Source organism: Sceloporus undulatus, chromosome 2 (assembly GCF_019175285.1).
Source record: "Sceloporus undulatus isolate JIND9_A2432 ecotype Alabama chromosome 2, SceUnd_v1.1, whole genome shotgun sequence".
NCBI classification, from domain to species: Eukaryota; Metazoa; Chordata; class Lepidosauria; order Squamata; family Phrynosomatidae; genus Sceloporus; species Sceloporus undulatus.
The window spans coordinates 37,045,738-37,072,001 of record NC_056523.1 but is presented as its reverse complement, the minus strand read 5'-3'; the positions used below and the strand labels follow the sequence as shown (position 1 = coordinate 37,072,001).

The following is a 26,264-nucleotide window of genomic DNA, read 5'->3' as shown; positions in this document are numbered from 1 at the left end:
AAGAGATTGAAGTGCATTTAAAGCATTTAGTGCTCACTTTTTGTTTTTAATCATTTGCCACTGTATGCCTTCAAATAATTTCCGACACATGGCAACCCTGTCATGGGTTTCCTTCACAAGATTCGTTCAGAGGAGGTTTACTGTTGCCTTCCCTGAGGCTGAGAAGATGTGACTTGCCCAAGGTCACCCAGTGGGTTTCATGGCCAAGTGGTTTGAGTGTTGGACTCACTGGGTGACCATGGTCAAGTCACACTCTCTCAGCCTCAAGGAAAGACAATGGCAAACCTGTTCCAAACAAATCTTACGAAGAAAACCTCATAATAGGGTCACTATATGTTGGAATTCCAAAATGCCTTCCATATGTGTGTGTGTGGGTGTGTGTACATATATGTATATGCATATATGTACAGGTATGTATGTATATATGTATATGATAATAATAATAATAAAACAATAATATAATAATATTTATTTATTTATACCCCGCTCTTCAGCCAAAAGGCTATCAGAGCGGCTTACAAATTGTTAATTAGACATTTCCCTGCCCTCAGGCTTACAATCAAAAGAGACAAGACACAAAAGGAGAAGGGAATGGCAGAGGGGAAGGGGGAAAGTCCAGCAGATCTTCTCTCCCTCTGAGGCCTGGACCATGGCAGATGGACTGGAGAGAGGACCCTTCTTTTTACTCTGATAGAGCTGGCCTGTCCTTCTCTCCCTCTGGATGGTGGATGGAGGGGAGGGCTTACTTCTTTCAGGCAAGCCCTGATGGAGCTGGGTTGCCTTTCTCTCCCTGTGGCTGATGGTGGATGGAGGGAAGGGCTCTTCTTTCAGGCAAGCCCTGATGGAGCTGGGTTGCCTTTCTCTCCCTGTGGATATATATATATGTGTGTGTGTGTATGTAGATGTATATGTATATATGTGTGTAAATGTGTGTATGTATATGCATATATATATATATATATATATATATATATATATACACATGTATGTATATACATACACATACACACCTGTACATATGTGATTGCATATACATGTTTGTGTGTATGTATATGTTTATGTATGTATATGTATATATGTACATGTATGTGTGTATCTGTGTATAGTATATGCAATCATTTATGTACAGGTGTTGTATGTATGTATGTATGTATGTATATGTATGTGCATGTATGTGTGTATGCAATCATATACGTACAGATGTGTATGTGTGTATATATATGTGTGTGTGTGTGCATAGGTCTTCCTATGGAGGTCTTCCTCCTTTTCCAGGCGTCCTCCATTTCCCTTTGTGTCCTCCAGCCAGGAGAGAGCATGGGCCTACATTGACAGAACGGCCCCCTGCCCTGAGCGAGGGGCCTAGCTCTAGCACAGCCAGCCAGGGCCAAGCTGGGCCTGCTAGGACCCAGGCTCCCTCCCTCAGGGGCGGAGGAAGGCGGGATTTGGGCGGCGCCGAAAGAAAGAGGCAGGCAGCCGGGCAGGAGGAAGGAAGGAAGGAAGGAAGGAGGGCCATGGCGCTGAGCCCCCCGGAGAGGCAGCCGGGACCCCCGGAGAGGACCCCGCACCCGGCCCCGGAGGAGGAGCAGGAGGAGGAGGCGGCCGAGGTGGAGGCCGAGGTCTGCGGAGGTTTGGAGGCCGAGGGCGCCGGGATCCCGCTCCACTCGCCCTGGACCTTCTGGCTCGACAAGTGAGTCAGGGCGGCCTTCTTCCCCCCTCCTCCCCAGGGAAGCCAAGGGGAAGCAGGGCCTCGCTTTGCCCCCGGATCCCTCAAGGGCAAGGCGGTCCCCCCCCCACTGACAACAACAACAAGAAGGGCTCCCTGGTCCCCACACAACACACACGAGAGAGACCCCCATTGCCTGCCCTGCTCTCCTCTTGGCTCCCTCGCCCCCATTGCCCTCTCCCTCTGCCATTCACACACAACACACACAAAGAGAGGGGAACAGGCAGGAGAAACACACACACACACACACACACACACCCAGGCACATGGATGTGTGGCTGTGGGTACATGTATGTATATACATATATGTATGTGCATGTATGTAGGTAGGTATATGTCTCTATGTGTGTCATTGACAGAGAGGCAGGATATAAATATAGTATTATTATTATTATTATCATTATTATTTATGTACAGGCATTTATGTGTGTGTGTATATATATATATGCATATATGTGCATGTATGTGTATATGTGTGTATGCATATATGTACAGGCATCTATGTTTATGTATATATGTGTATGTGTATACATATATGTACATGTATGTATATGTGTATACAGTATATGCGTGTTTATGTATATGCATATATGTAGATGTATGTATGTGTATGCATATGTGTATGTGTGTGTATATATGGACATGCGTATATATGTATATATATGTGTGTGTGTGAATATGCATGTATAAGTATATGAATATATACAAGTATATGTATATACATATGTGTGTGTGTGTATGCACATGTATATAAATGTATGTGTATGAATATGTGTGTATATCTGTGTGTATTTGTTGTTGTTGTTGTTGTGAGCCTCCAAGTCATTTCTTGACTAATGGCAACTCTAAGGCAAACCTGTCGTGGGGTTTTCTTGGCAAGATCTGTCCAGAGGGGGATTGCCATGACCCTCCTTGGAGGCTGAGAGAGTGTGACTCTCCCACAGTCACCCAGTGCATTTCCATGCCTCAAGCAGGGATTCAGAGCCTGGTCTCCAGAGTCATAGTCCAGCACTCATGCCACTGCACCACTCTGGCTGGCTCTCACATAAGTGTGCGTGTGTGTGTTGTATTTAGAGAGCCAGCATGGTGTAGTGGTTTGAGAGTTGAACTGCAGCTCTGGAAACCGCTTGGGAGACTCTGGGCAAGTCACATTCTCTCAGCCTCAAAGGCAACCCACCCTCTCTGAACATATATTGCCAAGAAAGCCCCATGATAGGATGACCATAAGTCGTAAACGACTTGAAGGCACATGACAAGAACATGTATCTATATACTGTACTGTATACAGGTTGAATCTCCCTTATTCCAAAAGCTTGGAACCAGAAGTGTTTTGGATTTCCCAGTGTTTCAGATTTTGGATGTGTTTCCATATGTTGGTGTTGTTAACCCCCTTCAACTTGATCTGGACATCTCCAAGACCCCCTGCCCTCCACTGCAGACCCAGGCCCACGGCCTCCTTGCTGGAGTCTAACCACCTGGTCTGCCGTCTTCCTCTCTTTCTACTCCTTTTTCCTTCCCTAGTATTACTGTCTTTTCTAATACTGTAATTTGGTCATCTTGGCTTCCGGGGAGAGTTTAGACTTGATCTGTTCAGTGACCTATTTGTTTGTCTTTTTGGCTGCCTATGCATTCTGCTCAAATGAATTGATTTTCCTCTTAATCTGCTTTCTTCACAGTCCAGCTCTCACATTCTAATGATGGGGAAAACGATGGCTTGTACAATTCTAACTTTAGTACTCAGTTGTACACCTTTACACTTTAGGATCTTTTCTAGTTCTTTCATAGGTAATGAGGTATTTTGGAGATGGGACCCAAGTCTAAACATTAATGTTTCATATACACCTTGTGTGCACTGCCTGTAGGTGATTTCATACACAATATTAACTTTGTGCGTGAAGCAAAGTTTGTGTACCTTAAACCACCAGAAACCAGAGGTGTCGCTATCTTAGCCATGTGTTTACATGCACGCATATATGTTTTCTTCTGCATATTTTCTCCTCTTGGCCATTTGGGGCAATTGGATTTAATTCAGAAGTCTCTGTTTAGTTCCAGGGATCATGAGAGCCTGTGCTATCAACTAATGAGTGCACTTGAGCATGTGCAGAGCACCTTTCCCTTTTGTGGTATGTTCCCTTCCCTATGGCTGTTCTGCTTGTGTCTGCTGGCAGAAATTCAGCAAGTGCAGCTCCTCTGCCTTGCCCTGCAGATGCGCAGGAACTTGTGGTGTGTGTATGTGGCAACATGTTTAATGGGGACCAAGAAAAGGCTTGTCTCTTGTGGGAAAGACAAAAGAAGAACCCCGGAGCTGTAGCTTTTTAAATAGGTTCTCTCACTACTTTTACCAGTAAAGACCTTACTGTTCCTCTCAGTACCTTTTCTGAGCTTTTTTGTCACTCAGCAGGAAAGGAGGGTTTTCTTTTCTTAGGAGTTTATCACACGGGATCAATTGGAAGTGTAAACAGGGTTTATCTCGTGAAAATGGCACATTTGCAATTAAGATTTTCACACAATGTCATGGTTAAAGTACCATTATCCCAGGAATGTCCTGTGAAAATTACGCAATTGCATGCATTTGTGATAAAGGTTTTCACACAACGTTGCGATCAGAAGCGATTAAAGCGCCATTAACCTGGCAATAACCAGGGAATAAACAGCAATAAATTATCCACAGGAAAATCCTATGAATGATTTGTTGCTGTTTATTCCCTGGTTATTCTTGGGATAATGACCACTGTGTGTGAAAATCTTAATTGCGCTTCAGTAGTAATTGTGCAATTTTCACGGGATAAACCCTGTTTAAACTTGCAGCTTCCCCTCGTGTAATAAACCCCATACTGATCTTCCAAAGGTTTTTAAGACTACAATCTTCCCTCCGCATTTGCGGCTTTGACTTTGTGACAGATGCTCTTTCATGCCATCCTGATTGCCTATGAAGAGGCATGTTTACCATATTCATGGTTTAGAAAAATAGTTGTTGTTGGTTGAAACACAGTGCTAAACAGTGACTTTAAATATCTTTTTGTCACCCCACACAGCATGAGTTTTCATTGTGTGCCTATGGATGAAATGGGAAGTCTCTTGAAAGTTCCCAATGTATGGTGTGTTCTGAATTAAAGCAAGGAAGAAAAATACTACCTTAATTAAGAATTAAGACAATTAATTCTCAGAGATTAATTACCCCCAGTGTCACATAACTATCAGTTTGTAGATTCTCATTCTGTCAATGTTGCCTTTACAATTCACGCTTCTCAGGGAAATAAGATTGCTGCGCTTTCTTCAAAGCAGGGGTTGGCAATCCAGATGCCCTCCAGATGTTTTTGGACTGCACTTCCAACAGACCTAGCCAGCATAACAAATGGTGAGGGATTATGGGAGTTGCAGCTGCTCAGCATGGTTTGAAAGCCATATGGCAGTCAAAAACTCAACATATGATGATTACAGAGAAAAGGTCATAATTTGTATACATGCTTATAGCTGGCTCCCCTTTTTAGAGAAATGCATTTCTGCTCTGTCCCATGTCTTATTTAAAAATTACAAGGCTATTTTTACCTCATAACTTTGTGTAGCCTTCAACAAGCTCTACTTCTGATATGTTCTTTACCTTCGTATTTTGCAACCTGATCTCTTCCTGTCTTCCTTTTTAATTCACAACCTAAAAATAGGGCAGCTTGGAAATTCATGGCTGCCTCTAGTGATTTCTTTATTTTAATCATCATCATCATCATCATCATCATCATCATCATCATCATCATCATCGTAATCTTGATTTCCCTCCGTGTTTTGCTAAAAAAAATCAAAATAATTTGTAGAAAAGAAAAGAAATATCCATAGGTATAAATTTTCTGACAGATTCAAAAGTCATATGGGCCTACTCCCAAAGTCTGTCACACTCCAAATCCACTCCCCTTATCACTCCAAAGCAGGATTAAAATACATGTTTGTTTGTACTGTCTCAAACTGCACGCAATTTTTTAACCCTCTTCTGAACTTTGTGATTTCCCAACACTTGTTGTTTGGCTTGCACCCTGTCTAGTCAGACTTTGTAATAGGTGCTTGGCTGGTTGTCCTGTAAAGATCAGGTTTTGTAACTGGAGAATCTGTCCTTGAGGTATAAACAGCTTCCTCAGACAAATAACTGAGGCCTGAAATCTTCTTATAACCAGTTGCATTTTACAAAGAAATCCAAAACTACTGAGGGGTTTGATAAAATTAAATACTGAGAACCAGACCTGATGTGACGTTAGCAGTTTGAACATAGAAGTGCCCCAGTTATGTAAAAGGGAAATGAGTATGCAAAATGGTCTTGTAGCAAGCACCTTTGAGACTCAATGTGTGTGTTTGTGTGTGTGGGGGGGAGTTGCAGCATAGGCTTTTGTAGACAAGGGCTGCCTCCACACTGCAGAAATAATCTGGTTTGAGACTGATTTAACTGCCCTGGCTTGGTGCTAGGGAATTCTGGGAGCTGTAGTTTTGTGAGACATTTAGCCTTTTCTGTCAGAGAGGTCTGGTGCAACAATAAATTCCAATTCCTAGGATTCCCTAGCACTGAGCCAGGGCAGTTAAAGTGTTCTCAAACTGGATTATTTCTGCAGTGTGTTTTGGACCTATAACTGCCATGGGTCGGTGCTATAGAATTCTGGGAAGCAGAGCTCTGGTGCCACAACAAAAAATATCCAGAATTCTATAGCAGTTAAAGGTGTCAGACCAGATTATTTCTGCAGGGCAGATGCAGCCAAACATCCTCTCTGCACTAGCTGATAGTCTGGAGCATTATGCATTATTGGCCTCATTGAGAGCCTCATGCACTCGGTACAACAGCACAATATTATTTGCATAGGCCAATCAGGCCAACACTCAGCAGCATGGCTGGCCCATCCTCGGTCCTCCTAACCCTTTGATCTCTTCTTGTTGGTCACACTGGTGAGCCCATTCATAGGAGAAGCAATGGTCCACTGTATTTGTGCTGGGTGGCCTGTCAGCGATAATGGCTCTGGGCACAGTCCATCTGCTTTCCCTGTGATGCTCAGCTTGGGGAAGCAGGATGGTACGGTACCAAGTGTGTGAACGGCTTGGTTAGCCCACTTTGTGCCCAATCCAGCTCTTTGCACACCAGAAACCCCATGCTCATCTGAGGTTTCAGGGAAGCACCAGGGTTTTCCCTAACTCCAGGGCAAAGTCAGGTTAATGGGGAAAGCCCATAGTATTCCACCAGAAGTTACAGTGCATCATGGAAACAGGAGCCCTGGTGACACAGTGCTTAAATGCCAGTACTGCAGCCACAAGGTTGTGAGTTCGATCCCAGGGGCTCCAGATTGACTGATCCATCCATCCTTTTGTAGGTTGGTAAAATGAGTACCCAGCTTTTGGGGGGCAATTGACTTATAGATTGTAAACCTAGAGAGTCCTGGGTTCACTGAAAAGCAGTATAGAAATGTAAATGCTATTCCTATTTCTTGGGATGCGGACAGTGTTTAACCCATGCAGACAACCTCTTGGTCTTCTTCCTCTGAAGAGGTAAATCAACTTTTTACTTCCTTACTTTCCATATTGATATTTTGGACTAAAACGCGATGTCTCTGAAAAGGGAAACAAGTTTTATTTTAACAGCAAAATAGGCAGAAAATGAGGTGTTTCTTAATACCAGCTTCTTAATTTCGCCAGTTATACCCATCTCTTTGCCTAGTCAAAGTCACTTTGAGTCTTAGAAAATGGTAGATGTGGGAAGAACTATTTAGAAAAGATGTTCAGAGAAGTTATGGGTAGTGGCATTCTTCATTCCTGACCTAGACTGCTGCCCTATGGCAGAATAAATGCAGTTTGACAATATTTTAACTGTCATAACTCCATCCATGCAATCCTGGGGTTTGTAGTTTGTTGTGACACCAGAGTGCTCTGATAGAGAAGGCTAAATATCTTACAGAATTACAAATTCCAGAATTTCATAGCATTGAGCCATGACAGTAAAGTAGTGTCAAACTGAATTAAATCTGCAATGTGGTGCAGCCCTAGATTAGGGATGCCATAATCCGGCGGCCCCCGTGACAAACCCGCTTTTGGGGACCCCTCCCGGTCCCGGTCCGGTTTGGCCCCCAGCCCCCGGTTCGGGGCCCACGCGGCGCCAACCCACCTTCCCCTGCCTCCCCGCGCGGCCGCGCCACCCACCTCCTCCTCCTCCGTTCCAGGCCATGCGGCCATGTGGAGGAAGCGAAGGAGGAGGCGAAGGAGGAGGCGGTGCACCGGGAGAGGCGGGGGAGGGTGGCACGGGCGCACGCAGGAGGCGCACCTCCTCCTCTTCCTCCTCCTCCGTTGCAGGCCGCGCCAAGCGGAGGAGGAGGCAGAGGTGCCTGCCTGGCTTTGTGCTCCCTGTGTGCGCGTGCGCACATGCACGCGCACCAAGGCAGCAGGCACTGGCAGGCAGCCACCCACCGCCTCCTCCGCCTGGGCCGGGGCCGGGAGGCAGAGGAGGAGGAAGAGAGGAGGGAGGAGGAGGAGGGAGGAAGGAAGGAAGGAGGGAGGAAAGCAAGAGGAAGGAGGAAAGGGGAGGAAGGAGGGCAGAAGGAAGGGAGGAGGAGGAGGGAGGAAGGAAGGAGGAATGGGGAGGAAGGACGGAGGGAGGGAGGACAAGGAGGAAGAAGAGGAGGAGGAGGAAGAGGATAGTGATGATGATGATATGAGCCAGCTTCTGAAGCACGACCAATGTAAGTTGCTCTGATTTTTACAAACTCATGTGCAGTGAAGAAAAACCAAAGTCCCTTGACCAAGTACACACTTCTGAGAAGTACAGTTGAATCCGAGGGCAAACCCACTTCTTGTTAAATCACCTTGACATATTCAGTGTGAAACCCAAAGAGTTTGGTTATGGAATAAGCCTCTGAAATATGTAAGAGATTGCCATGTTAAGTAAAGCCATGTTCAATGCCCAAACGTGCTATTTGGAATGGGGGGAGGGGGGTGGCCAGAAAGGGAAAGTACATTTCTGTCATCTGTCTAGGACTAATGCCCAAATGTCCTCCATTTTGATCATGCCTAAGAAACATGTATTTATATTAACATTTTTAAAAAAAACCTCAATTTTTTCCGTTTGTCCTCCATTTTTAAAAAATGTGCCCTACACTTGAAAATTTTGTCCTACATTTGCCCTACATTTGTCCTGGTTTGGAGGTCCAGACTTATGGCAACCCTACCCTAGATGTCCTTGGGCCAAAGCTAACAAAATGAAATTCAACACAGAGAAATGTAAGGTACTGCACTTAGGGCAGAAAAATAAAATGCACAGATATAGGATGGGGGACACTTGGCTGAATGAGACTACATGTGAAAGGGATCTGGGAGTCCAAGTAGACCACAAGTTGAACATTAGTAGGAACAGTGCGATGCAGCAGCTAACAAGGCCAAAGCAATTTTAGGCTGCATCAATAAAAATATAGTGTCAAGATCAAGGGAAGTAATAGTCCCACTGTATTCTGCTTTGGTCAGGCCCCACCTGGAATATTGTGTCCAGTTCTGGGCACCACAATTTAAAAAGGATGTGGAGAAATTGGAGCATGTCCAAAGGAGACCGACTAAAATGGTGAAGGGTCTGGAAGCCATGCCCTATGAGGAACGTCTTAGGGAGCTGGGGATGTTTAGCCTGGAGTAGAGAAGGTTAAGAGATGATATGATAGCCCTGTTTAAATATTTGAAGGGATGTCATATTGAGGAGGGAGCAAGCTTGTTTTCTGTTGCTCCAGAGACTGGGACCCAGAACAATGGATGCAAGCTACAGCAAAAGGGATTCTACCTCAACATTAGGAGGAACTTCCTGACCATAAGGGCTGTCTGACAGTGGAACCCACTCCCTTGGAATGTAGTGGAATCTCCCTCCTTGGAGTCTTTAAACAGAGGCTGGATGGTCATCTGTCAGGGATGCTTTGATTTGGATTTCCTGCATGGCAGGGGGTTGGACTGGATGACCCTTGTGGTCTCTTCCAACTCTATTATTCTAAGATTCTGTTATTATTTCTGCAGTGTGTTTTGGACCTATGAAATAAAGGGCATCAGCAAATATGCAACCTAAAGCTGACATTTAAGCTTTATGGTCTAGGATGCAGCCCTACGCCTATTCCAAGATAAAATCCATCATGCCTCAACCACCTTCACTTAATCCTCAAATTGCTTGTCGATGCAAACAGAATGCCCCACATCAGAGATATCTCCTGCAACCTCTTCCTCCCCTGCACTTTTTCTCCAAAATTGGGATTCAAGGAGGCTTACGAATTAAAATGAATACAATATGGGTCTAAAAGACAAACCACTCAGGAAAATCTCAGGGCCTGGGCAGGCTCATACAGGGAGATACAGTATAAAACAGCCTGAATGTAAACCATATTGGGCTTTCTGGGGCACAGTTTGATCCCAGGGGCTGCAGGTTAGACCCACCACCTTTACACGTACAATTGGTGTGGATTTAGGATAGAGCTTACTCAGTGGCTGGTCAAGGCTCTGGAATTTCTTCCCTAGGTAGGCTAGAAATGCCCTCTCCCTTTGCTATCCCTCCATGTTTTAAATACTCTTTAATATTCTTATAGTTTTGGTTTTATTTTAATGCTGCCTTTTATACATTTTTAACTATATTGTACTCATTTTAATTCGTAAACCTCCTTGATTCCCAATTTTGGAGAAAAAGTGGGGCATAAATAAAGGTTGCAGTAGAGGGGAGCCATGGCAACCCACCCCACCACATGAATAGAAAGGGATTTCATTCCTTACACCTTTGTTGCAATCTTGCCTCATACCAAATTACCAGACAATAAATCCTTTTGAAATTAGTGGCACATCATTTTGATCTGGTATGCATCTAATTGTTCAATTCATGATTAGAACAGATTAGGTTTATGGAATCATGACTTGGAAGGATCTCACTGGATCATTTAGCCCAAGCTTTTATCATTCTTAGTGCTTTCAAAGATTTATACATGCCAAATAATTTTTATTTATTTCTTTTTGCAGAGGCTGGAAAGGTTAATTTTTAGAATTGCAACTCCCTGATTTCAAAGGGCAGAATTCAAAGGGTGGGGGATTCTGGGAATTGTCATCAAAAAGTACATTTTTCAGCTTATCTGGTATAGGCATAGTTGAAGCTACAAGTAACAATGTGGCCTTTTCATAATTATTTGTCCTGTTGTTTTGCCCTTTCCCCTCCCTCTTTCTCTATCCCTCAGTGCTTTCCTTGATCCATCACTTACCTATCTTTTAAAAAAAAGGTAAAGGGGAGTCTCTTGTCCCACCATGGCAGGACAAGGCCCCCACCTACCTATTCACATGGACCATGGACCACTACTTGTTGTTACTTGCCATGAGGTTGGCTTTGACTTATGAGAACCGAATGAAGAAGAAACCTTCAAATAGCCCCAGTCATGACAGTTGTACAGTACTCAGGTCTTTTCAAGCTCAGAGCCACAGCTTCCCTTTTTGAGTCACTCCAAATGTGGTCTTCCTCATTTTTAAAAAAACCAAACAAAAACCTGCCTCCCACTTTACCATTATTGTCTTTTTCAGTAAGTCATGTCATCACACATTGTGTTCAAAGTCTCAGCTTAGTCATTTTAGCATCTAGTGAGAATTCAGGCTTGATTTGCTCTAGGATCCATTTCTTTGTCTTTTTGATTGTCTGGAATATCTGTAGAACTCTCCTTCAATACCACATATCAAATGAGATGATATTTTTTCCCTGTCAGTTTTCTTCACTGTCCTGCTTTCAGAAACATGCACAGAAATTGGAAATACAGTGGTAGGGATTATTCTGATTTTGGTATTCAATGATATATCTTTATAGTTGTGGATTTTACCTAGTTCCTTCATATCTGGGGTATTCTATAGAACATCACATTAAAATTCCCATAAAATGTAATGTACACTGACATTTCATAACACAGACATAGAAGTCATAGAAAATCTTTGTAGACAATTACATGGCCCAACATACATTGGTGGTTTCAGTACATCTTATTTTGGGAAGGACATGTGGACAAGAAGGGATCACATTTACATCCTCATATGTAATCGGTTGTGACCAGCCCTACCCACCAAGGCCAATGGTAAGAAATTATAGTTCAGAATATCTGAAAGACCAAATTTCCCCTCCTCTAAATTAGGATGTTGCATGTGTTTTATGTTTTGTTACAATTATGTACCTTTTGACAATTTTATCATAGAATTTTCTTGGCAAGTTTTATTGAGAGGAGGTTTGCCATTGCCTTCCTCTAAGGCTGAGAGAGTGTGGCTTGCCCAAGGTCACCCAGTGGGTTTTCATCGATGAGCAGAAATTTAAAGGTCATCTCCCATAGTCCTGAGTGTGGGGTTGAATTTTGGTCCCCTGGAATGCTAGTACAACACTCAGACTACTATACAGTACAATGCTGACTCTGCCTTACATTTCTTAGAGAGTTATACTGCAACTCAGTGCTTTCCCCCTCCTTTGAAATTAAAGAGGTTTGTTTTGGTTCACATCACCCTTTGTGTTTTGAAATGCATCAGCCCATGTATGGAAACTGTAATCATGTCACTATAGTTATTTCTTTTTCCTCTAAAAATGCAAGTTGACCACAATTGGCTTCTTTATAATTTACAGGATTCAGTGTCTGGCCTTTGTCTTATTAATTTCAAAACAGGGAGACCAATGAAAGCTGCATAGAGCAAACTACTCATCAGGGTTAACTTGCTGGAAATCCAAAGGTTCAGTCTTCAGTGTAACTACATTTGCTGTCTTATGAGAGGCGATTGTGGAAACATGTAGCAAAACTTATCCAAATGTACATTTCTCAAGGACACTGAAGTTGCAATGAAAGAACTTAAATGTTCATCAGCTTAGCAGACTCCTTGAAATTTTTGGAGTCTCTTTTTGCCTCTTGGAGGCCCCCAGACTGTTTTTACTCTGGTGTTATTGTCACCATAGTGATATTAGATTAGCTTTAAAATACTGCTCTGCTTTTCTAGCTGTCCTGAACCCTCCTTCCCACACTCAAACCCATCACAAGTATGTTACAGTTTGCAAAATAAAATTTTAAAATAATTAAATATTTAGGTAAGAAAGTCCATCTGAGCCGAATTCTAGTCTATATTCCAGCTCTCTAAAGTTAATGATAAATCTCTACCATATGCCCAGGTGCATGCAAAAAAACCATCAACAGCAAAAAGTGATGAAACATACTTGGCCATCTGATGCACTAGTGCTCTGTTTTATCTACTGTGTGCCCAGCAAACACAGAATCATGCTTCAAGGACTCATAACTTAGGGCTGCTTCGCCCTCTTCCCAAAAGACAGACATGTTTTTTATTAATAGATTATCCTTCATATATTTCTATGATAAACACATTAGAAGTTGAGGATGATGATGTGATACTTCTAGCGTAGTTGTTCCATGGTCTTAAGGATCTTACGTCTCTGCTCACAACTTTTGTTCTCTTTGTAGAGCCTTGTTCATTGTAAACACATGCCTCATTCCCAGACACACACTTCACTGCATTTTTAAAATCCATCTATTTCTGCTATTTTAGTTGGGGGCTGGTTGATCCAGTATTGGGCTTACAGTCTGTGCTGGCTATGGTTGCACTCCCCTTTAGGATGCAGGGTGGCAGTCCTTTGGATCATTGTCCCTGTTGCCACCTCTTGGCTTGCAAAAAAATAAAGAAGACAAATGTGTATGAGCACCACAGCACACAGATGTACAAATGCTCAAAAATGATGCTACCGTCAATTTGTGAAATGGGTAGTTCTGTTTCCTGGCAGGAAAAGGCCATGTGATGGCCTGTTCCACCCACCTGCCTTCTCTCTGCCACATAATCCTGAAAAGTCTAATTCTGATCTGTTTCTTGTAATGCTGCAGCTAATATGAGCATGTCTCAACCATTACTGTTAGTGAACTGATCAGTATACTCTTCTCTTTTGTAAACACTTTGCTCTACATCTGATGTCTGTAGAACATGCTATGGCTCATGAGATCCTGTTACTGTCTATGTTCTTTCTCTTGGAGTCTTCCCAAAAACTGAGCGATTTTCCCAGAGAGCATACGCAGCCATTACTGGCCCATCCAAATATTCCTGCAGTGAAAACTTCTGTGGTTGGTATGGGAGAGTCCGAAAGGTCTTACTATCCATGGACTAAAACTATTCAGTAGTATTAGATGTCTTGAAGCAATAGAAATTTTTGTTCTTTTTCAAAAATATGTTTACTAAAACAACCAAACAACCAATATATACAATTTTCTGCATCTAAAAAACAGAGGGGACAAAACAGCAATAACTAACATCAAACAAATGTTTTTTAAAACATGCACAATAACCAAGGGGGAAAAGCTTCCAGCCTACCTAGCAATGGCTGTTTAACATTACTTGTCTACTGTACTATAAGTCGACCTCATGTATAAGTCGAGGTCAGGTTTTGGGGCCAAAATTATGGATTTTGCCATGACCTATGGATAAGTCAAGGGTAAAACTTGGAGGCTCCTTCAGTTTGTGTATGTGTGCGTATGGCAAAAGAGACTCTTGCTGAGGCTTTTGTTCATTGTTTCAGCTTTCATTTCAGCCAGACGCAGGCGGGAGAGGGACTCTTAAACAAACAGCAATAGTAATCAGTCATCCAGGACTCTTTCTGCTTGGCTCTTTCTTGCCAAACTAGTGACCTGTAAATAAGTTGACCTGGGATGGGGGGGGGGTGTCAATTTTTGGGCATAAATTTTTAGACTTATAGACAGGTATACAGTATATGGTAACGCTTAAATTTATTCAAAAGTTAAAGCAACAACTAGAAATATAAATAAAGGCCTTTCCCTGAGGCCTTACAAAGGTCTAAAACATTCTATAAAAACCAAAGCCTCTACTTAATATCTCACTCTCAAAAAACTAAAGTCAAAATAGAACCTCTCTTATTTTTCATATATTCAGTCAACATCTTCCATTCTTTTTAAAAATTCTCTGATGGCTTCTCATGTATCTGCATAGTCAACTTGTCCATATCCACTAAGTCATATACAGTCGGCCCTTCTTATACACGGATTTTTTATACACGGATTCAAGCATACACGGTTTGAAAATGTTCCAAAAAAGTATAAATTTACCTTGATTTCCCATTTTTTAAAATAAGGGACACCATTTTGCTATGTCATTATATTTAATGGGACTTGAGCATACACGGATTTTGTTAAACACGGGGGATCTTGGAACCAAACCCCAGCGTATAACAAGGGTCCACTGTAATTTTAACAACTAGTCTTCAGATGAAGGGATTGTTGACGCCTTCCATTTTTGTGCATCAATCTAGCTGCTGTTCTCATATATTGTGGTATTCTGGCTTGATTTTTCTCCAAGAAATCATCTAGATATCTTTGTAGAAATAATTCAGAATCCAACTGAAGTTTAATTTTCAAAATTTCTTCCATCAAAGCAATGGAAATTTGATAAGCAAGAACTTATTTAAATTCTATTGATTTCTGTGGTTCTGCTCTAATTGGGTCTAAAAATGGATTTAAGCATCTGAAACTGGAGCTACTTGGAATCAGAATACTTGTGTGGAAGGATCATCAGTCTCAGCTGGTAAGTCTCTTCTTGAGTTCAAGCGTATGCCTTTGGCGACCTATCTATTAAAATACTTTGATCATACCCTTTTATCATGAAATTTCAAGGCAGCAAACATATTAAGTCCAGATATGCTTCATTCTCATGAAATACTTGTTTCAGTAAAAATCCATTTTCTCTGTTCTTTAGAATAATATAACCTTCAGGGAAGATGAAAAGGTGTTATCAATATTCTCGATGCCTTCCTATATTTTCTCCAGTAAGCTGCGATTATTTTTGCAGCTAACTCCTCTTAAAGATGTCAGTCAATTTCTCACTCTTTCTCTGTGAGACAATTAGTGCAGAAAGAAAAGTTCTGATGTGGTGCAGAAGGCTTCAGCATCCCTTAGTTTGAAGTACCCCAGCAGTGATTTTTCTAAGAAGCAAATCATCTGAAGCAGCCTGTAAGTACTGTAATGACTCCTGTGATGCCAATTCAGGAATCATATTTCTTTTTAGAAACAAGGCCAAAAACCAGCTTATCAAAGAAGGTGATGGTTGTAATAACAAGTACATTATTCTTGGGTACTTAAAGAATGTTAGTGATTTACATTTTGCTTGTGTATGAGCGTTAGCTCAGATTGGTTATAAAATGATCCAGTGCATCTTTTTCCAGTCTGCAGAATCAATTTTCTCAGCCTGTTGTAAAATGGAATGTTAGTTCATCTACAGAAGAGATATACTAATACTAAAAAAAATAATAAGTTGTTCTACGCACACTCTTAATAAAAATAATCTGATAGTTTTCTACCAGTTGCACATGTGCTGAATATTTTGCCAGCTAACAGCACCAGAACTTTGAACTCGGGAGAAAAAGGTCCCAGATCCAGCGAGATGGGCACACAGCAGTGAGTTGGGTTTCAGTCTAGGCTTCCAACAAATTTGGCATTACTCATTACCTCTTTACCAAAGGAAAGATTATTCCAACCTCACCCATCCTTTTTATAGGTTTGAATTGGGGATGGGTTTTTTGCCTTTTAATATTTTTAAATATAGCCAATGTAATGATAACCCTGAGTACAGCAAACAGGAAGGAGTGTGCAGAATCCTTGTACTTGCTCAGAATATTTAAGAATTAACTCGCTATCTGTGTTGCAATGGTTATTATGCAACTGGTTGCCAGGACATTGCTCTAAATGTACATTTCTCTTCTGGCTAAGAAAGATAATATAATCTCTTCACCACCTTGGATTTGATGATCTGTATATCTTTTGAAGGAAGAAAGGGTAGCTGATATTATGTACTTATCATTGTTCATCTTTTGAACTTCAGGAGTACATTGTGCTCAAAAAATGGCTTGCCCATTCTTAGAACAGGTTTGACAGTGTGACAACAGTGCTCCCAGTTAATAGGCTGAGCAATAAAGGCAGTCTGTAGCTCTGCAATAATTCTCTCTGTGTGTGCAATTGTGCATGTGCTTCAAGTCGTCTGTCGACTTACAGCTTTTGGTCTAGGCTTCGGTCTAACCCCATATATTTTGTAGTGTTTTCTTAGTCAAGGAATACTCAAAAGTTTTACCAGTTCCTATCTCTGAAACATAGCCGACAGCACCTGGTATTTGTTGGTGGTCTCTTATCGATGTACTAACCAGAGGTGACCCTGCTTAGTTTCCAAGATCAGACAGGGTCTGGTGCCTTTAAAGTAGCTCAGCAGAAGTTGAACCTAGCATTTTTATCTTTTGCAAAGAGATCTTGCAATACCTCTGTGTGAAAGAAATTGTATCATAAGCTTTCATACACTAAGTGTGTGAAAGCTTATCCTACAACTTCTTTTCCACAGTTAGTCTTGAAGGTGCTACCATTGCATACTCATATTCCAGTTGCATACTCATATCCCAGACTGACACGGCTATGCCTCTAAACTCTTAGCTCTTAATTCAGTGGTGGCTGCCAACTCTGATGTCAGTGAGGTGCTTGAATCTCTTCCAAGGTGCTGAAGCTAATTTAGGTGTCAGATTCAGCACTTTGAATGACTTCACTAAAGATCAGGCTAGAAACCGTAAAATATTATTTGTCCTTTGAGCTTCAAGTGGCTACCAGTCCCTTCACTACTACTCTACTCCCCCATTCTTCTTGCTTGATGAATCTGTCCATCTTGCTGTTAGCTGCAATCCCATCAAAATAGGTTACTGGTGGATAGTGGGCACTTATGTTTCCGTGAACATCAGTGTTTTGGGGAGGTTTTATGCCCATTCTGCCTACAAGATGTGGTGCAAATGAGTAATGTGGAAATAGCCTTAAAAATAGTTTAAAGAGACGATCTGTACCTGTGAGTAAGCATCTGTGCTCTATTATACCATTTCTCTAAAAATGTATGTTGGAAATCTGTGACAGTTTTTCATTTTCAGTATTTGCACAAATGCATGAAATAACGAAAGTGTGACAGTTTACTAAACTAGTTATTAGTTAACAAGTGTGGGCTTCTGTGCTTGGATTTCTGTCATTGAAGGGAGGCATGCAAGGTTTATAGGAGGTTGCCATCTAGTGGTATAGCTATAAAATTAATAAAATGAAACTTTAAAAACTTTTTTAGCTTGATGAACACAATGTTCATTTAATCAGTATGAAAATGCAAGACATGCTTGTAAGAAATCCTTGTGGTAAAATGTAGGTTAAAACTGAACACTTTTTATAAATTGTTAATGAACATTCTTAGGGAAATAACAATGGGAAACATGGCTTTCCAGATATTGTTGGACTGCAGTTTCCAGCATCCCTATCCAGTGAAGCTAGGAGACAGGAATGCTGGGAATTCCATGATAGGCTAACCCTTAGGCTAATTCCATTTGCAGAAAAGACTCATTCAATCACTTGTTGAAGGTAAGTCAACACTTAGGTAAATCCCATTGACTAAATGGATCTACTTTACTTGGGATTAGCAGGTGGATTTAAGACAAGGGCTTCCCTGCACATGAGCACCCAATATTTTGGGTGCAATTGTACACAGCTATTGGTTTTGTTATTTTCATAAAATAATGTTCACAATGTCAATAGTACCATTTGTCTTATTTGTTTTAAGTACAGGAAAGACTTTCTATTTCTAGTCATTTTTATTCTCAGGTGTATTATACTTCATCTGCTTTCTTTTACTTTTAAGGTCCCTTCCTGGTACCACAGCTGCTGAATGTGCATCAAATTTAAAGAAGATCTACACAGTACAAACTGTACAGGTAAAAAACAAAGGTGTTAGCACATGAGAATTATTTCTTGCAATATGAAATTGGAAAGCAGTTCATATTTTCAGACTTTCTGCTTAATGTCTTCAAGTGAAACATTATTAATGGAGTTGAATGGTGTGATGTTTTGTCATCTTTAAATGTAACGAATTGCCTTATAAAAAGTGATACCTGCAGTCACTATACAGGTTTTGCAACTATATTTTTAACTATCTATTGCAAGTTACTTACTTAACTTTATCAAAAGCTTCATTTCTGCAGTAGTGGAAGAAAGCCACTTTGGTTCATAAATGGATTGAGGCATAAGACTTTGGAATTTATATATTTTAGAAACATTTTCAAGCCGTGGATGGTTGAATCTGTGGATAAATATCAGTGGATACGGAGGGCTGACTGTACAGTTAACACAATGGATAACACAAAAGGTTTTTTTAAATTAAATTATGCCATTAAAAGCATTCATTTAAAACAATTTTTTGAAGTCCATTAAAACGAAATAATGATAGTAAAAAATACAACACAGCCCAATTAAAAGACCTGCAACAGTTAACACTTCACAGTGTAGATAAACAGAAAAGTCTTTGCCTGCTGGGGAGAAAGGGAGCAGAGATGGGGTCACTCAGCTTCCTATAAAAGGGAATTCTGCAGTCTGATAGCATCCACCAAGAAGGTTATCTGTCATGTGCTTACCAAACATGGCTGTGATGATGGTGTGATCAAGGAAAAGTCCCCCCTCCAAGGATCTTAAAACTTGGGCAGGCTCAAATGAGGATATATAACTGTAGATCATGACCAGCTCTTTGAATTGTACCCAGAAATGAACCAGTTATGTACTGTTATGTTTACTGTTAAGTATGAATTACTTAATGAATAAGAGTCAGCATGGTGTAGAGGTTTGAGCATTGGACTGTGACTGGAGATCAGGGTTTGAATCATGGCTGGGCTACAGAAATCCACTGGGTGGCCTTGGGCAAGTAATACTCTCTCAGCCTCAGAGGATCTCAATGGCAAACTCCCTCTGAAGAAACTTGTCAAGAAAATCCCATGATAGGGTCACTTTAGGGTCACCAGAAGATGAAAACAACCTGAAGGCACATAACAACAACATGAATTGCTTAATAATAATTTAACCAGCGTGGCATTTATTTTGAGCATTGGCCTATGACTCTGGAGACCAGGGTTCAAACCCCCACTTGGCCATAGAAACTCACTGGCTGATCTTGGGCAAGTTACACACTCTCAGCCTCAGAAAAACCCTGTGCTAGGCCACCATAGCAACATTATGGTCACCATAACAACAGTGAACTTATACCAGTATAATCATTTTTTTTCTAGATATTTTGGAGCGTTTATAATAATATTCCTCCTGTGACAAACCTGCCTCTGAGATGTAGTTACCATTTAATGCGTGGAGAAAGACGACCTCTATGGTATGTATATTCACGTTATTACCATTCTTTGAACACAGATGAATTCTTATGCCAGAAGAAACAAGTAATAGAAACAAAAGAGAAGTGGATCACTTTTTCATGTGGTAATTTCTGAGCCTTGGAAAAATTAATTTTTGGACTAAAAGTATCAGAATTCCCCAGCCAGCATTCTACATTCCTGCTAAATTCCTTCCTGTACAGGACTGAGAAATGAAAGCTGTCCAAAGTGCCACACTTGCCTTATGCTGAAATACCTATGAATAGTCAGTGCTACAGAAATTCTGCACCAGTGTAACTGGAATTCTGCAACTTCTATAAAGTATATGAAAAGGGCAAACCTTTTCTTATTTCATTGGAACTATTTTGTGAATCTTAGAAGGGGCTGAAGAACTCTGAATCTTTTGGCCACCAGAAATTCTGTGTGGTCCTCTTCTGACTTCTGAAAATTTTGTTCCTGTTGTTGCCACACAATTCAGAACACAAGATCTAGCACATTGCTTTAATTTTTTTTTTCAGTCTCCAGATCTTTAAACAATTTTAGTCTGCTGTGCTATATGTTCAGCATCAAATTGTTTCTTTGCATGATACTTCCATAGGAGAACACTAGCCCTACAATCTGATAAATATGCCAGTCTGTACAGCTGTTTTCTTCTCAAATCAGGGAAGAAGAAAGCAACGCCAGAGGTGGTGTCTGGAAAATGAAGGTCCCCAAAGATAGTACGGTATGTTGTGCTTGACATCATGTCACCAGGCCTAATTCAATAATGATACTGTGTTTTGTGGAGCGGGTGCTATTTAATATTGTGTTAGGATAACTCACTTCAGAGTTCTAGTTCTGTGAGCTGTGGGGCAGTGTCTGTGAGAAACAATGAGTTTGTGTGTGGGGGGGGGGGGGGGAGGCAGGCTGCATCTACATTGTAGAATTAATGCTCTGCTTTAACTGTTATGGCTCAGTGTATGGAATTCTAGGATTTGTACTTTTGGGAGATAGTTTGCCTTTTCTGTCAGAGAGCTCTGGTGCCACAACTACAAAACCCAGGATTCCAAAGGATTTAGCCATGGCTGTTAGTGGTGGCAGACTGCATTAATTTTGCAGTGTGGCAGCAGTTAGAGCTGTTCAGGACATTTAACTTTACATGAGTGGAGGTCTGCTCATGGGACAGGACCTCCCATCTCTTTTTTCCCATTGCATGCACACACACACACACACTTGTGTATACCCAAAATCTGCTCTGAGATATTCCTTCTGTTCCGCAGGACAGAGTTTGGGGAGATGCATGCAGGAGGGTCAGTATTGTTCTGTCATCAGTCTCTGTTCTGCTGACAGATTAATCACCACCACCACCCTGGACTTGTCTTGCTTTGAATACCTTTGTGTACTTTTTAAGCATCACTTTCCCATCCCAGTTGCCGCTTCCTGTTTAACAGCTTCTGCTATCTCCCTTCCTCCCTTAAATGATTATTGTATTTCAAATTTTGCTTTTATTATTATATTGATGATTATACTACATGCCTTTTACTCCTACACAGGACTAAACCCACATTCATAAATGGGGCACTGATTTCTTCTGTGCTGCTTGCTCCATCCGAAGGGCTTGGGTGGATAAAAGTCCTCACATTTTAAAACCCTAGTTACTAGCAATGAAACCTTTACCCACTTCCAAAAACTCAGATGGCTGGGCTAAGCCTTTTCACCTTCAGGAAAAGGGAGTTCCAAATTTAACAGGCAGCCAGCATGCCCAGACCGCAAGGACACACTGACAGATTGGTTCAGAAATAATAGGTTGAAAGAGCAGATGTATTTAAGTGCTAGCCTGGTATCCATTAGCAACCAAGAATCACAAAAAGGCAAGTGCATGTGATGCCATGTATTCATGCAGTGAGCAGATTAGCAGAAGAGGGATGGAGTGTTTCCTGGAAACTAAGCATAGGAATAACTGTCCCCTTTCCTTGGTGTCCAGCCATAGAAACGGAGCTCTCTCAGCAGGTAAATATTTTTCCAGGCTGGTACTTTTTGTGAGCTTATTTACAAGGCTGCCTAAAACGATTTGTGTTTTGCTAGTAGATGGCATAGAGGCATACCGGACTCACATGTACCACAACAAATCTATTTGTCTCTAGGACAATGTCTTGTTCTCTTCTGAAATGGAATGATTCCTAAAGGTAAACAGTTAGAATGGATCTCATAAGCTGTTGTTAAGAAGGGGAAGTTTAGAGGAAAGAGATAAAAAAAATTCAAAGAACATTCCCCAGCTACTTCATGTTTGAATAAACCTCAGAAATTCAGGTTAAAAACATACAATCAGTTACTTAGCCTTTTTGCAGTAAATTGAGAATAAAATGCTCAGTTAGAGTAGCTTTTGCACAAAGCATACTGAAGTTCAAACTGCAAGTACCATCTTTTTTTAAAAAAAAACACACACACACAGTTTCTTATTTTTTTCTTTTGTAGTCTGCAGTTTGGAAAGAACTGTTGCTAGCTACCATTGGGGAACAGTTTACAGATCGCTGTGCAGGAGGTAAGGATTTGTTTATTTATTCTTTTAGTTTTAAAGTATTTCTTGCTTAAGTTGAAATATAAAATAAATGTGACATAAAGATAGGAGTTATGTTATTGCTGACTGATCTGGCACATTCCAGTCAATGGGCTCTTTCACGCTGTTCAATTATAGCATCATGATTCCACTATAACTGCCATAGCTGCATCCTATGAAGTTTAGGGAGGGGCATTTAGAATTCTCAGCCAGAGAGCTTGAGTGCCTCACTAAACTACAAATCCCAGGATTCCATAGTATGTTGCCATGACAGTTAAAGTGGAGACATAGTGCTATATCTGTGTAGTTTGAGAGGACCCAAAGCTGATCATCTCTTTGGCTGGTTCAGATGCTGGGGAAAGGAATTTATTTTCTTAAGCTTTGTTCAAGGCACCTCTGTAAGCTGGAAGGGAGGGTGCTGTCTTTGTAGAAAAAAATTGAAGTACTTCCGTTCAGTGTGCTAATATTGATAAAGTCTGTTGACAGTACTCTGTCCAAATTTTATAGACACAATATGGAAGCATGACTAGAACACACCTGTGCAAAGGAAGAAAGAAAAAAGTGACCTTCAGGAAGTTGGATGCTACCCCTTTGACTACCAGCACTATTGGTCATGCAGGGGAAAGGCTCAACAGGTCCTGTTGCTGTGGATTTGAAAGGGCACATGTCTCCTTGGCTACATCACGACAGATAAAGAATATGAGAGCACTCTGAGTTTGGAAAAAGTGAATGCTTAGTACTTGGCTGCAAACTGTAGGGAGGAATGCATCATAGTGAGGTGCTGGTAGTAAAATTTGTCTGAATGCCCATTACTCCTCCTTCCATCCTTTGTAATGCCCTGCAGCTATAGAGTATTCAGTACCTTTTCTCAGACATCCATACTTCAAATTTGTCCCAAACAAGCCTACAGCCCCAACTTTTACTTTAAACAATAATCTCTGAGTTCTCTAATAATTAGGTTTACTGGTTAAATTAATATGTATCTTGCAGTGTCTAAGTACTTTATAGTAGAATGAGTGAGTTAGATTTTGTAATAACTGGATTTAAAAAAGGATATACACATTCATTTTCAACATGCCACATAGACCAAGTTTTCTTCACTTGTTTGGTGTGTTTGTGTTTTGATTGGAGAGTGGTGATTAAGAGCTTCTCATAGGTCCAAAACACACTGCAGAAATAATCCAGTTGGAGATTCCTTTAACTGCCTAGCTCAGTGCTAGAGAATCCTGGGAATTGTAGTTTATTGTGGCACCAGAGCTCTCTGACAGAGAAGGTTAAATGTCTCATAAAACTACAGTTCCCTGAATTCCCTAGCATTGACCCAAGGCAAGTAAAGCAGTCTCAAACTGGATTATTTCTATAGTGTGTTTTGGAGCATACATTCTAGTAAGTTGAAAATAGCTTTTAATAATGATGATAACGCTCCCTCTTCACAGGTGACGAAGTAATCGGGGTTAGTGTCAGCGTTCGTGATCGGGAAGATGTTGTTCAAGTCTGGAATGTCAATGCATCACTAGCAAGTGAAGCTACAGTTTTAGAAAAAATCTATGAACTTCTGCCACAAACATCTTTTAAAGCAGTTTTTTATAAACGTAAGTGTTGCCTTGCATGCCATATAAGTAAAGTGCAATGTCCATAAGACCTCATCAACAAAATATATTTCATACTTATGTGATATCTTGTCTTTCAGCTCACAAAGAACATCATGCCTTTGAAGGAGGACGTGGAAGGCATTAACAGTACTGAACTCATAAATTGTATTTTTCCCCTTTTTCCCGAGATCATCATAATGGAAAGATGGACAAAACACTTGTAGAAACATGGCAACTGCCGGTTCATTTCAGATTTTTCTGTCCCACCTGAGCCACTGGTATCCAAAAGCAAGGAGAATTGCATCTGAGTTATTGATCATGAGGTTTCTTTTGACTTCTCAACACAGAAAAGGCTCTCCTTTTTAAAGTATTCTTTTTCTTTTAAAGTAGAAGACTTTGTGTTTAAGTATTTTTGCTGTACCTAGTTTTAAATGCAGATGTGCACAGGCATGCTATATGCTCCCTTTTTCAAGACTGTCCGCACCTAGGGAAAGAATTGCTTTGTGGATCATGGTTTTGTTTCTGTCTTGTATTATTTGCTTTGGAACATTCCTATCAAGCAAAGATCTACTCATACAAATTTGCACTGTTGTAAAATACAGTGGAAGAAATCAGTTAACAGAAATCCTACTTAGCCTCCATGGGAATGAATGGAGCGTGGATAGCGCTGGTGCTGATTGGCTTGCTTCCAGTCATGCACTGCTTATGCACTGATAATGCTTGTACTGTAAGTTAAATTGCAGTGATCCCTGAACAGAGACTGTGAACTCTGAATATACTTCTTTTTAACTAATTCTGAAGACAAATCCTTTAACATGCATTGAACTAGGATACACTTTATGGTGGCCTTGGAGGGTGGTACCATCAGACATTCAGTAAACTAGGCTGTGCTCAAACAAAATGGCTGTTTGCGATTATATATCCACTCTGATTTCTGTTACAGCAGTGCTTAAGTTGCTACAGAGGTCAGGAAAAGAACTATGGAATTGTAGTCTAAAAAGTAACTTTTCTGAGTTCTGGCCACAGTTGTGCTAGTTGTAGTGCAAAAGTTTCCTATCATATATGGAGCAGTTAGTTATTAATCAGTGTTGGTTCTTTTCTGGCTGTCTGAAAAGTCTGATTAGGCAAAATGAATGATCTTTCAATAGGAAACCATGGACTCTTTATTCTGAAAGTGGCTAATTTTGATTTTTTTAAAAAGTGATATTGTATAAAAGCTTAAAAAAGGAACTTTAAAACTCCCCTATGCTCTCCCTTATAACAGGAAACTTCATAGATATACTTTTAGGACACTTGTTAAAACAGACCTTTCCTACCCACCGCCTCACTAATCATATCCCATTGAAACCAATATCAAATACATTGTAACTTCATTGTAAAATACAGTACAACTGTGTAGTTGCAAGCTATCATGGCGCCTTAAATACCTTTTTCAATGTAGAGAGAAGTCAGTTACACTTTTGAAGCATGAATGTGAACATTTTCAGCATTTGGTTTGCATCTTTTCCTCTCCGTACTGAATTATTGGAGATTTTGGTATATTTTTATTACAGTACCAAAGATTGATTTAGTTCCTCACAAGAGGATGCCGATGAGTTAGAGGGGTAGTGCATCCATCTAGGCTGAATTGCTGGATTAGTATTAGTATTTTAAAAATTGTTCTGACTGCACTGACACCAACCCATTTTAATTTCACAAAAAGTGGCCATTGGAATTCAATGCGTTTCTAAATAAATCAACTTTCCCTTTTTAATTTTTGTACTAGTTCATCTGTATTTATGAATTAAACTTGTGCATTTAATGAGAATTATTAAAAAGTTTTATAAACTGATGTGCATCCCTTCAGTAAGTGCATTATATTATTGAGTTCATTCTTCTCAAGAAGCCAGATTATTCTCTGAAGTCTTAATTCCTTCACATCTGTTTGTACAGCACTGAACATTTACCATATAGGTAGAGTACTTTCAAGAATTTTATGAGTGCAGCATGTCTTCAATGGTTTACAGAAAGGGGTCTGAAAGAGCTATCAATAAAATTGCAGAAGGAACTCTTAAATACGATTGGATAAATAGTGGATAGCAAGAGACATTGGAACATGGGAGAAGCAATTCAGCCAACACATTTACAGGATAGGTTTGAACGTATCACTGTTATTCTTGAACTTTAGTTTGCTTAACTTCCACAGAAGTCTAATAGAGCTTTCTGTCTGTTAGCCCTTAC

The 26,264-nt window shown here is 40.7% G+C and overlaps 1 protein-coding gene across 1 annotated transcript; it reads left to right on the top strand.

Moving 5' to 3' along the window:
- Positions 1–1,495: 1,495 nt before the first annotated feature.
- On the top strand, positions 1,496–25,875 carry EIF4E3 (eukaryotic translation initiation factor 4E family member 3). The gene is made up of 7 exons (XM_042450318.1): positions 1,496–1,687; positions 18,410–18,482; positions 19,824–19,918; positions 20,580–20,640; positions 22,371–22,437; positions 23,889–24,044; positions 24,143–25,875. Exons 1-7 carry the CDS (start codon positions 1,512–1,514, stop codon positions 24,187–24,189), a joined length of 675 nt encoding a protein of 224 aa, XP_042306252.1. The 5' UTR covers positions 1,496–1,511; the 3' UTR covers positions 24,190–25,875.
- Positions 25,876–26,264: the final 389 nt, after the last annotated feature.

Bases quoted from the DNA above. Each gene is read 5' to 3' on its own strand.
- EIF4E3 (XM_042450318.1), top strand. From the start codon at position 1,512: ATGGCGCTGAGCCCCCCGGAGAGGCAGCCGGGACCCCCGGAGAGGACC. The intron at 18,483-19,823 runs GTAAAAAACAAA...TTTTTTTTCTAG, and splicing joins ACACAGTACAAACTGTACAG to ATATTTTGGAGCGTTTATAA. The intron at 22,438-23,888 runs GTAAGGATTTGT...CCCTCTTCACAG, and splicing joins TACAGATCGCTGTGCAGGAG to GTGACGAAGTAATCGGGGTT.